Source organism: Medicago sativa, chromosome 4 (genome assembly GCF_051527215.1).
Source record: "Medicago sativa cultivar Bolivia chromosome 4, Bolivia_mono, whole genome shotgun sequence".
NCBI classification, from domain to species: domain Eukaryota; kingdom Viridiplantae; phylum Streptophyta; class Magnoliopsida; order Fabales; family Fabaceae; genus Medicago; species Medicago sativa.
Window position 1 is genome coordinate 57,739,932 of NC_140752.1, and position 11,779 is coordinate 57,751,710.

Below are 11,779 nucleotides of genomic sequence, written 5' to 3' on the forward strand. Positions count from 1 at the left end.
CACGTCTAGAGCAAATATGCCGTGGTTCCAAGCGAGCACTTATACACATATCATCCGTTATTTTTATATGCTCTTTCAAACAATTACATAATTTCTTACGTAATAAGATACGCTTTTACAAACGCAACAAGAAACGAGGTCTTGAAGGGGTATATTTTAATCTTTGAAGGAGAAAAACGAATGCATTTAGGTCACATACGCTGAAAGATTTCGGTTTCACTATCACATCTCAAATCATACATTTACAACTGATTGTTGAGTGTCATTTCAGAATCATAAATTTACAGTTAAAACTCTTCAGCATCCTCTGTTGGTCTTGTAATAGGGATGGACCATCTTCCCAAGTGTGCAGTATAATTTATGCACCTGATTACGCCTCTTCCCTTAGGGCCATCGGGGAAGTCGAGGACGCTAACGCTCCCTGCATCAAGATGAAATGATTCCAACCATTCCACGGTCAAGTTAAGGCAGTGCGCCATTAGTCCTATGTGAATCGCAGGATGACAAACTGTAACGACGACGTCTCCTGATATAGATTCATCGGATATTTCATCCAAAAGGGATTGCCAGGCTTTTCCAGATTGATCCCATAATGCTGTTCTGAATTCATCTTCAACTTTATTTAACCATCCAGGCTGAAATGGAGGAAAACTGGATACATCCTGCAATATATGAGAAAAGTTTAGAGTAAACAATAAACCTTTAAGAAGTGTAGAGATAAGTGGATCTCGAAAATCAAAATTAGAAGCAACTAACAGCACCTAAGACTAATTGAAACTTTTTCCTAGTTAAATATTTCTTGGTAGGTTCAAATCGAGATTCTAGTTGTGAATCGAAAGACCTATGTTCTAAATAGTGAATCTTACTATTAATTTTAAGATAAATTAAAATAAAAATACAACATTTAAGTAAAAAGAATCGGAATAGAAAACCTATATACTAATATATCTTCTACTCGTCTAAAAAAAATCAAGATTCTGGTCATTAATCGAAAGTTGACAAAAAAAGTGGCTGGCTACACCAAGTTTAGCTAGTGATTCATTAAACGGAATCATGATTCATCATAGTGAATCAAGATTCAAGATGAGATTCATGTTCAACGTAGATACACGCTACAGATTCATATTGATTTGGATAGAATTGAGATACGGCACATATGTATAGTAAGATACTGGTAACTATGTTTCTTAGAACATTGACATGACCACGTGTTTTCTTCTACATTTCAATACTGTTGAGCGTTTTTTATCACATTTTCAATTGGTATTTGGAAAATTCTTATGACCATTGCTTGGTCAAGATCAATCCTATACATGAAATACTCGATTAATTAGTAGTCTTCAATTTCATTCCTAAAATCAAATAGTTTGTGAGAGACAAATCGTGCCTCAAGGCATATACAGACACATCTAAACTGTAAGTTACTTGCCTTTTTGGAGTGTTTAAATATAGTTTCAATATCAAGATCCTCCTTCTGCTTCGTCTCAACATAGCGTGGCACACAGTCAGCACCCAAACAATCTGCAGCCTCTTGTACCTAAAATCATGTCTAACAGTTTAATTAGACTAGAAGAATAGTGAGGAAAAATATAGAAAACCCAAATTCACTGGTTCAAGTATAAATTTTAATAGGTATGTCAAAATAAGAGTCTTTTCAGAAGCAGATGCAAAAAATACTTGCAAGTTTTAAACTGCGGTCCACAATCACGGCCACAATATAATGATTTTAGAGGTCTCCGCAACAGCAACACAACCAAAATTGTGGCCACATTTACCGCAATATAAATGTTCGTAGTGTAACCGCAAATGCAATTTAAATCATGTTTGCAACTAATAGATTAACATAGGAAATAGTAGTTTGTCGGCATGACAGGACTAACGATTTAGCATGATGGAACAAAGTGAAAAGTAGCAAAAGTGAGCTTACCTGGGATATGGTCATGGCTGTCTCAATAGAAGATTTGTTAGGACTGCTAATTACGGAACTCACTTTCAAATCAAGAAGTAGCTCTGCAGATTTTTGAGACTGTTATACATGAAAAAGGTCAGATGAGATAACTTCTTTCATTTCCACTTATTTCTGATAAATGGATCAATACCTGTATAACACCAAGCATGTTCAATGGTTGATCACCAGCAAAAAGAACACCGTCCTGTTATAATAAGGTAGTTCGTTTAGAAACCTAACATGAAGAACCGCATCTGAAATAAAACTTTTAGAATCTTTCTGCCGTGAATAAACCAATTCCAAAAGCTTACGTTGTTGGGTGAACGCGTGTGAGTGATTATCTAACATAGCCTAAGAAGCCCAGACACAACATGGACAGGAAACTTAGAAAACCATGATACAACACACCCCAAATATTAACAAAAATTGTTCAAGATAAATGCACAATGTTTGTAAAGAACATTCACATTGCTAATTGGTTTTTTCTAATTAATACACAAACATATCAATAGTCACTATAAGATGATCACAATTATTTACTTGTGAGTTGTGAGGAATGGATCACAAGAAGCAGGCATAGCATATTTGTCTTCAAGTTTGCAATCTTTTCACCATGTGTTAACATGAAGCTTCTAGACATAACTTCACACTGAGTGCACGTTTAAAAGCTCAATTGTCCATGGTTCCAAACACACAGATAGTTACATATTGTATCCAGATGAGAATTATGTTTTTAGTTAGTATCCAGATGAGAATTATGTTTTTAGTTAGTGAGAAGTATCTAAGATGTATCTTAGAACTATTGGTGGAAATACTTTTAAAAATAATTTATTGCATACTTTTTGGGTACATACGTATCGATGTCGGATACATGTCAGACATTGATACTTTGTTAATTTTGAAGCATCTGGGCTTCATAGCATAGTCCATCATGCAAGAGCCATTCAAGCTCATAGTGTGGATAATGCATAGGCCTCCTACATGACCTTATATAATACATTTTAGCCATTTCTTCTTACCTCTGTATTTCCTTGAGTAGATCCGTTGCAAACAAGTACAATCCGCTTACTTGCTTCTCTACCTCCGGCAACAGGTGAACCAGGCGTCTGCATTAATAGTTCGACTCTATTTAAAGGAAAGCCTAAACCGATGTCCACATTGCGAAAATAGTTAAGCGATATTTATTTCAGAAAGAGGGGATAAATAAAACAATCTACAGGTGCAGAAATTCACATCAGCTTATAATCTGAAGCTGTAAAAGGGATAATAAGGCCAAGCCCTACATCCATAGTTTTAAATTATGGTCTGCAATCGCAATTGTGGCTGCAGCATAACGGTTTTAGAGGTCTCGACAACAGCATCACAATCGCAATTGCAGCCGCATTTTCACACATTCCACCCAGTAAAGGTACTCTATACCTGATTTAAGCGATTAAGGCAAATATGGGGAGAGCCACCATCCGGTCTTGGGGTGAAATCAAGCACACTTACACCACAATTGCTCTGAAGTAAAGTTCTAAAGTAATCTGCCTCCAAACCTGGTTGTTTAGAATGCAGTGATCGTAAGCACATAATTCAAATGGACAAAATTCCAACCTTTAGATCATCAAAATTTCCTTAGAGGGAGAAACAGGTACCAATTGCTGTGGCAACAAGAGCCTGATTAACAGCATTGTGAGCAACCACAAGAACAGACCTGCTATCATGAGCTAGGATTTTAGTCCAGCAGCTTCTAGCACGATCCCACAACTCTCTCACAGGATAATGATCATCAATGACGAAGTTCACAGCATCCACCTGCCATTGATGAAAAGCTGCACCAAATCTCGCTTTTCCCTCTTCCTTCAACAAACCCTAAAGCACAAGAACAAAAACAACGTATGTCACACCACATCATAAATAGTCCCTAAGAGAGAACGGGGTGGAGCTCTAATCAATGGACTGAAGTGAAAGACCACGAAAATGAACTGACACCAAGTTCTGATCAAAAACCGTAAAGCATTGGATACATGGGTCTCCATACTTATATTTTCTTCATTTAACCCATTGTCAACCTATGTGAAATTTTTACAACTCCACCTATGCATATCCAAATCATAGAAGTGAATAATGTGTGAGCAAGACTTAGGAAGTATTTGGACTGGCATATTTGAATTTACCTCATGACATAAGCACTTGTGTATGTATTTAAAACACTTCATACAAATAACTTAATGACGTGTTGATTTTAGCTTATTTCAGTAAGCTACTGAAAATAGTTCAAAGAACAGCATAAGCGAAAGTTATCTCGTGTGCTCTCCTCGATTCTGATCTAACCCAGGTTCTATTCTTACAGTGAAATAAGTGTTGAGGACTTCAATCGCTTTTCAATATGTATATATATAAGGAAATGCCTAATAGCTTATTGAATATAAGTATTTAAGCTCCTGTGTTTATATTTAAGTTATGTAAATAAAGACAAAAGTAATGGAAATTTGAACTCTCAAGGATCAAATCAATAAAATAATTTTACAAGGAAAGCCGAGTTTACGAAGCTTTAGTGAAATTGATCAAACTGAAACTTACTTGAAAGGAGTACAAATCGATTTCCCTTAGGTCATACTCAGGAATAATTTGTTGTTGGCGAGATCCCCAAATGATTTCAGCGGTTTTCTTTGATCGTGCCAAAGGACTAAATGAAAGAAGAACAAACAAACAAACAAAAACACGAAATCAATGACATGGGATTGACAACCAATAAACAATGAAGAATACTGAATGTTGGATTAAGAGAGAAACTAGAAAAAAACCTCCTGCAAGATTGTACATTTGCAGAAAACAGTAGATCGGAATTTAATCACATGTTATTAGAAGGATATTGTTCAGTTGTTATCTGTTGGCATAGACATGTGTGAAGCTATTTGGGCGAGCTTGTAGAAACAACTTATGACATTTTCATAAGCTTTTTCAGCTTATTTACATAAGCTCTTCATAATAGTTTATATAAACAGCTTTTACAACAACAACAACCAAGCCTTATCCCACTAAGTGGGATCGGCTGCATGGATCAAATGACACCATAATGTTCTATCATATACCATATTTCAATCTAACTCGTCAATCTCTAGATCTTTCTTAGTAGTTTCTTTTATAGTTTTTATGGATCTACATCTGCCTCTAGTGATTTGACTAATCCTTCATCTGATCTACTCTCCTTACAACAGCATCTACAGGTATTCTTTCTACATGCCCAAACCACATAACCCTAGTTTCCACCATATTTTCTACTATATGTGCTACCCCAACTCTCTCTCTCTCTCTAATGTTGTCATTTCTAATCATATATATCTCGTCTAGACTTACCACACATTCATCACAACATCATCATCTCCGTTACGCTTATCTTATTCTTGTATTAGTTCTTCACCATCCAACACTCTATTCCATACAACATTTTTAACTTCTATGAAAAACAATTTGACTTTATTTTATATTTTGTTATATTAATAGCTTGTACGTGAAAATATATGATACATGTTTATGATATAAGCGCATAATCAAGTTAATATAGACATTCAAACATTTACATACAGATAGATGGATGAATAGACAGATAGACAGACCTGGAGAAACAGGCATCAAAGTTGTCTTCGAGAAGCATTTGCCTAGAAGTCTCAGCCTGAGACTCACCTTTGTTAGTAAGAACAGAAAAATCAGAACTACCTTGAATCCTCCCTTCAGCATTCCATGTACTCTGTCCATGCCTCACAAGCACCACTCTCTTTGCCACTTTCAATGGAGGAAACAAGACTGAGTTTCCCAATAACTCTACATTCTCTGCTATCTCCTGAACACTGCTCTGAGTACATCGAACGATGATGAATCGGGTTGAGTATGTCTTTGTAGAATGGAAATGATGATCAAAGGGAACATGTAAAGAAGAGGAACAAAAAGGTCTTGTTACTAAAACCATTACTTACTGTGCAACTGTCACTCACTACTTGGAGTTGGGAGTTTTGATGACTCACTTTTTTTCATTTTTGTTGATTTTGTTTGTATGTTTGTATGGCTGACCTTGCTTCCATATCGTCCTGCTTGGAGGGAGAATATCAAGCCAAAAACACGTGTTATATCAAACAGCCAGCAATTATAAACGTCAAAGATAAATACATTAATATTTGATTAATTGATTAGATAAATACATTATTTATTTGATTAATTGATTAGTTAGTTAATGAGGTATATATAAGTTTTTTTTTTTTATTGTCGAAACAATAATAGTCATTAAAACACTTGTGAAAGATAAAATATATTTTGTATATTAACGTGCCCAACCAACTTTTCATCTTTTAACATAAACTTCAGTAAAAAAATGTTCCAAGATCAATTAGTTTGGTAATAATAATAAAAGAGGAAAAAAGGTATTTAGTGCAAAAAAAATAATGGTCATTTTGAGACAAATTTTTTTTACAGAAAGAACAATTATTGTGATACGAGTGATAGATTTTTAACAACATTATTATGACCAGAGTGGAATTGAACCTCCATTGAACAGAGTGGAATTGAACTTTGCATCCCTTGAGCAATGTTCAATGTTCGTATATGAAAAAAAAAAATGTGGCTTTGGGAACATTAAAGATAGTGGTATGTCTGAAAAGAAAAATGTGGTAGACAGAAAAGAACCACACTAAAGATAGCATGTCTAAACAAGTTGTTCTTTAACTTTCCTCTATTTTCAACCTTATTCCAAATGAAAATGAAGTGGCAAGTACCCAGAAATTTCTTAACGACATAAGATAACATGCAATGCGAGTATACTCGCGATAGATTCAAGACGTCCAAGGAGACTTCATCTTAGGCAACATCTGTGTTTCATATAATAGTTCACTATCTCACATAACATTAAATCATTATCCAAAAACAAAAAACAACATCACTAACGTAATTCTCAAAGGCCAAAACTCTTTCAAAAATTCATCTTTCACATTACTGATGGGAAACAAATAAACTTGTAACTTAAGCCTAATCAAGGAGGATGCAGCATGGATATCACTCTTCCATGACACGATTCTCCTCTGCTTGTTGGGAAACCGCCACCTTGATCTTCTCCGGCGCAAGCACAGCAGATGGAGCTTTAAGTAGATGGATGCTCTGCTCATACTCTTTAGCCGCTTCCTTCTGCACCTTCTGCTTCTTGCCGCTCATCCTATGGGAGATTAAATGTCAGAATACAGAACAAAAAGAAAAAAACTTATACTAAAGCTTTGGGATTAAGAATAAAAGTCGAGTAAGAGAATAACCTGTTAGCGTAGTGTGATTCACCCCTGCTGGCTTGGATCTTAGCAATCTTTGGAATGGCCTTGAGGACTTCCTCAGTAAGATTCCTGTCGTATCTCTCAGGTCTGTTGCGTTTTCTCTCAAACTCAAAGGTTGAGTCCTAAAACAAACACGTAAAAAGTGTTAAGCTTCATCAAACCAAGAGAGTAAACAACACAATAATGAGACAAGGAAATTAAGGGAAAGGAAGTCTTGTTTACCTGTGTCATGTCCTTTCCGTGCACCCGCCTATATGCCTTGGTCCATTTTACTTTCCGAGGATTCCTCTTCATTTTGAAGTTCTTGTGGCACTTAGATCTACAAAATCTAAAAATCTACAAAAAGAACAGTTGTGAGACACTATAACCACATGTAGTGTGAAGTGTAGCTATGAAAACATACACACGGAGCCTGCCATTTACATATAAAAGATAAATAAGGATAATCAATAAACTAAACAGGCGATCTAAGCTCCCAATTTGATCCTGCGACACAAGTCAGGCAAGTAAGCCCATCTAGATTGGAGTGATAAGGTGATTTGGAGATTTGGAAAAGTAACAGAGATTAGAGATATCTAAAAAAAAGCCCATCTAAATCTCTAAATTCTCGAGCAAGGACACTAAAATCTCAAATTACAGCACACATTTATAATGTCTATAACAGATTACATATTTTGTGATCCAGATTGTTTGGGTAGGCAGTTAGGACAAAGATTTCATGTCAGGGCTGACGATTCAGGGGTACCTAGTTTCACAAAACTTCAAAACTATGACCGAAGAAAGAACCTGTAGAGAGTGAATAGCTACTAAAGCATCATTTAAATACAGTGCTGTTAACAGTGGATCGCAGAAAAATAGCAGAATGCAAAAAAATCAGCTGCATGAAATAGTAGATAGTGCTACAGGCAAATAGCAAAAGCAGCATAGCAATTGAAGTATTAAGGCCTATTTGGATAAACAACTTTTTTGCAGCTTATAGCACAGGCTTACATGAGCTAGTTTTAGAGAAAAAGATAAAATGAAGTTAAGTTGTTTTCGTATATGATATAAGCTATTTTTACAAGCTATATTAGAGAACTTTTCAAAATGAGTTGAAAAAGGCTTGTGAAAATTTTCATATGGTGTTTTCATAAGTTCTCCCAAACCTTCTCACAAAACTACGCCAATACTAGTACAAAAACTCAAATAAGTCATTCCAAACAGGCCCCAAGTCAATTATATATAAAAGGCCATGTTGCGTATACATAAATAAATGGAAACAAAGCAAAGATTATGTATTGAAAGTTATACATATGCCGATTCATAAATGAGCAAAATAGGTCATCTGGAGCTCAGATGCTAACTCTTCGTGATAAAACCCTAAAATTTTGTTCTTTCGCGCCTTCTACACGCTAACATCAGCTAGCTAAATAAACTGGAATAATGGCCACTATCGCCCTAATAACAAAATTAGCATAATGTAGTGGTTTTCATACTTAGGGCCTGTTTGGATAAACAACTTATTTGCAGCTTATAGCAAAATATGAATAAGCTTATATAAGCTATTTTTAATTTTTATAGCAAATGATAAAATTGAGTTAAATTACTTTTACATATGCAATAAGCTGTTTTCATAAGTTATCTTGGAGAATAAAACTTCTAAAAAATCAGCAGAAAAAAAACTTATGAAAAATGTCATAAGCTGTTTTCAAAAGTTCTCTCACATATAAGCCAATCCAAACAGATCCTTAATTCATCGAAATTCACTATGCTATATCTATCTATCACCGCTATTAGTTTTCAAAAATTTCAATCAAAATCAACCAATTCAACAAGAGCTATAACAAAATCTAGAAATAATTTACCTTAGCATCATTACGAACAAACTGGATCCCATGACCAGGATATACAGTAGAAGAACAGAACCAACACTTCTCTAATCTCATTTTGCCTTCAAACTAAATCAACACTTTCACTACAAAATTCAAAGTTAAAATTCGATTAAATGGAAAATTAACGATGATGGATTGTATAATCGTTGAGTAATGGTGATAAATTGAAGAGATTGGTGAAGAAGGGAAGATGAACCTGAGGAATGAGGAGGAGATGATGATAAACCCTAATGTCGGGGCGGTGTGGCCGCCACTTATGTTAGGGTTACGAGAACAACTGAGGGGTTATATATGGTTCGCCTCAATATATAATTCTAATCTAAGCTATTTTTTTTAATTATTTTCTTTTTTTCCTTAAAAAAAATTATTTTCTTTTCTAATAATATTTTAAAGTTGCACCTGTATTTTGTACGGTTTTCGTTTAGAGAAATGATATTTTGACAACCACTTTTAAACAACTTTTGTGACAACTTTCTCTCTCATACTCACATTATACTTTTATTCTCTCTCTTCCTTTTTCTCTTTCTATTGTTATTGTCCAATAAGAAGAGAGAAAAAAAAGTTGTCATTAAAGTTGTTTGATTTTGGTTGTCAAAATATCACTCCTCTTTCGTTTATCTATCTATTTATATGAGGAATGATATTTTGACAACCAATTTTCTACAACTTTTGTGACAACTCTCTTTCATACTCTCATTATACTTTTATTCTCTCTCTTACTTTTTCTCTCTATTGTTATTGTCCAATAAGAATGGAGAAAAAAGGTGGTCCCTAAAAAGTTGTTGAAAATTGAATGTCAAAATATCATTCCTCTATTTATATATTTGTCATTCAAAAAAAAAAAAAAAAGACAACTCAATCTATCTAACATCATTCAGTATTAAGAGAATTGCTCTCTCGTGAGCTTAACTCAGTTGGTATGGACAATGCATACAATATGCAAGGTTTGGGGTTCAAACTCTTGCCACCACCAAAAAAAAAATTGCTCTCTCATAGAAACTTACCAAAATACTCATGTGATTTAATTCAGACAAAGGCTACGGTGTGCGACCACTTTAGGTCTACCGTAGGAGACTTAAACTTTCTTTTTGTTTGCAAAATAGATGTGAACCATTGGATGTATTTACAACTATTCTATTGTCACCTCCTAGGATTCTAATTTTTTAACATATATATTGATTTAAAAAATACAATTAATTTTTAAATCACAATTAACAAAGGGTATTTTTTAAAGGAGGGATGGGTTTTAGAGATTTAACGGTTTTCAACCTGCCGATGCTAGCGAAGCAGGGATGGAAATTTCAAACTCAACCGGAATGTTTGGTTACAAAATTATTTAAAGCTCTTTACTTCCCTCGTAATGATTACCTTGATGCGAAGATAGGACATAATCCGAGCTTTGTGTAGCGTAGTATTTTTAGTGCTAGACGAGTGGTCCGTGAAGGTGTTCGATGGAAAATTATGAATGGCATAAATATTCCAATTTTTGACGCGCCTTAGCTAAGGAATGGAGGAAGCATCTCGAGTGTAAGACAATCAATCGAGGTAATTCAGCAAACAAGAGTGCATTATCTCATTGATCATAATAATAATCGTCGGAACAATAATATAATTAATTATTATTTTGATAAAGAAATTGTTTAGGAAATTCTTAGGACTCCTCTTTTTCGTCAAGTTGAAGAGGACAAATTGGTTTGGAGAGTTGAGAAAAATGGGCATTACTCTGTTAGAAGTGCATATAGATTGTGTATGGAAAGTATAGCAGATAATTCTCATTTGAATCGTCCGGGGAATTGGTCTAGTATTTGGAAGCTTAAAGTCCCTCCGAAGATTAAAAATATGATATGGAGAGTTTGTAGGGGATGTTTATCGACACAGGCGAGGTTATTGGATAAAGGGGTAAATTGTTCTTCCATGTGTGTTATGTGTGAAGAAAGCTATGAGGATGTGAGTCATGTGTTGTTTGATTGTCCGCGAGCAAGGAAGGTTTGGCAGGATAGTTTGCTCTTAAGCAAGGTGAATTCGGTGATGCTACGAAATAACATAGCGGCTGAAATCACTTTTGCGTTGCTGCAAGATTTGTCACATGGTCAAGTTGAGTTGTTTGCAACGGTTGTGTGGAGTTTGTGGAAAAATCACAATCTAAGGTTATGGCAGAATGTTACAGAGACAACAACAGCTATATTGGAGCGTGCTAGGCAGTTGTTGGCTAATTGGAGAGTTGCGAATGGTAAGAAGTTGCAGGGCGGGCTAGTTGTTGTATCGAACACAACAGAACAGATGGCAGCAAGTGCAAATGGAGCTAGGCAACATGGACAAATTCAGTGGAAGAAACCCGGTCTTGGCAGGCTTAAATGTAATGTGGATGCGTCGTTTTCGGATACTTTAAACCGCGTAGGATTTGGCTTTTGCATTAGAGATTAAGCTGGAAATTTCATAAGAGCAAAAACAGTGTGGACAAATCATGTTTGTTCATCAAAAGTTGGTGAAGCCTTGGGACTTTCACATGTTATCCGTTGGGTGCGCAAACTACAACTAACAAATGTGGATTTTGAGATGGATGCAAAGAAGGTTGTAGATTACTTTAAAAAAGGTAGTAATGATATATCTGAGTTTGGAGCAATAGTGGAGGAATGTCGAAGAAATTGTGTTACTTATTTTGAAAA

General features: G+C 35.2%; 3 protein-coding genes across 4 annotated transcripts; 1 reads left to right on the forward strand and 2 right to left on the reverse strand.

The window, feature by feature from the left end:
- Positions 1 to 185: 185 nt before the first annotated feature.
- On the reverse strand, positions 186 to 5,916 carry LOC146930162 (putative 2-carboxy-D-arabinitol-1-phosphatase). The gene is made up of 9 exons (XM_085701781.1): positions 5,551 to 5,916; positions 4,514 to 4,619; positions 3,586 to 3,802; positions 3,368 to 3,486; positions 2,968 to 3,054; positions 2,100 to 2,153; positions 1,928 to 2,026; positions 1,430 to 1,537; positions 186 to 662 (listed from the first exon to the last, which is right to left on the reverse strand). The coding sequence occupies exons 1-9, from the start codon at positions 5,898 to 5,900 to the stop codon at positions 288 to 290; spliced, it is 1,515 nt and encodes a 504-aa protein (XP_085557907.1). The 5' UTR covers positions 5,901 to 5,916; the 3' UTR covers positions 186 to 287.
- An 865-nt stretch (positions 5,917 to 6,781) lies between these two features.
- LOC146930163 (Ribosomal protein L24e family protein) lies at positions 6,782 to 9,374 on the reverse strand. 2 transcript variants are annotated; one of them, XM_085701783.1, is made up of 5 exons: positions 9,310 to 9,374; positions 9,087 to 9,172; positions 7,465 to 7,578; positions 7,228 to 7,364; positions 6,782 to 7,133 (listed from the first exon to the last, which is right to left on the reverse strand). In XM_085701783.1, the coding sequence occupies exons 2-5, from the start codon at positions 9,165 to 9,167 to the stop codon at positions 6,977 to 6,979; spliced, it is 489 nt and encodes a 162-aa protein (XP_085557909.1). In that variant the 5' UTR covers positions 9,168 to 9,172; positions 9,310 to 9,374; the 3' UTR covers positions 6,782 to 6,976. The 2 variants fall into 2 exon arrangements, with proteins under 2 accessions (XP_085557909.1, XP_085557908.1); XM_085701782.1 differs by having other exon boundaries at positions 9,087 to 9,196.
- Positions 9,375 to 10,952: 1,578 nt separating this feature from the next.
- On the forward strand, positions 10,953 to 11,537 carry LOC146930164 (uncharacterized). Its single transcript, XM_085707502.1, has one exon. It carries the CDS (start codon positions 10,953 to 10,955, stop codon positions 11,535 to 11,537), a length of 585 nt encoding a protein of 194 aa, XP_085563628.1.
- Positions 11,538 to 11,779: the final 242 nt, after the last annotated feature.

Bases quoted from the DNA above. Each gene is read 5' to 3' on its own strand.
- LOC146930162 (XM_085701781.1), bottom strand. From the start codon at position 5,900: ATGGTTTTAGTAACAAGACCTTTTTGTTCCTCTTCTTTACATGTTCCC. The intron at 1,538-1,927 runs GTAAGCTCACTT...ACATGATTTTAG, and splicing joins CAGCCATGACCATATCCCAG to GTACAAGAGGCTGCAGATTG. The intron at 663-1,429 runs GCAAGTAACTTA...CATATATTGCAG, and splicing joins TATTTAAACACTCCAAAAAG to GATGTATCCAGTTTTCCTCC.
- LOC146930163 (XM_085701783.1), bottom strand. From the start codon at position 9,167: ATGAGATTAGAGAAGTGTTGGTTCTGTTCTTCTACTGTATATCCTGGT. The intron at 7,579-9,086 runs GTAAATTATTTC...TTCTTTTTGTAG, and splicing joins TTGTTCGTAATGATGCTAAG to ATTTTTAGATTTTGTAGATC. The intron at 7,134-7,227 runs GTTATTCTCTTA...AATCTCCCATAG, and splicing joins GAATCACACTACGCTAACAG to GATGAGCGGCAAGAAGCAGA.
- LOC146930164 (XM_085707502.1), top strand. From the start codon at position 10,953: ATGATATGGAGAGTTTGTAGGGGATGTTTATCGACACAGGCGAGGTTA.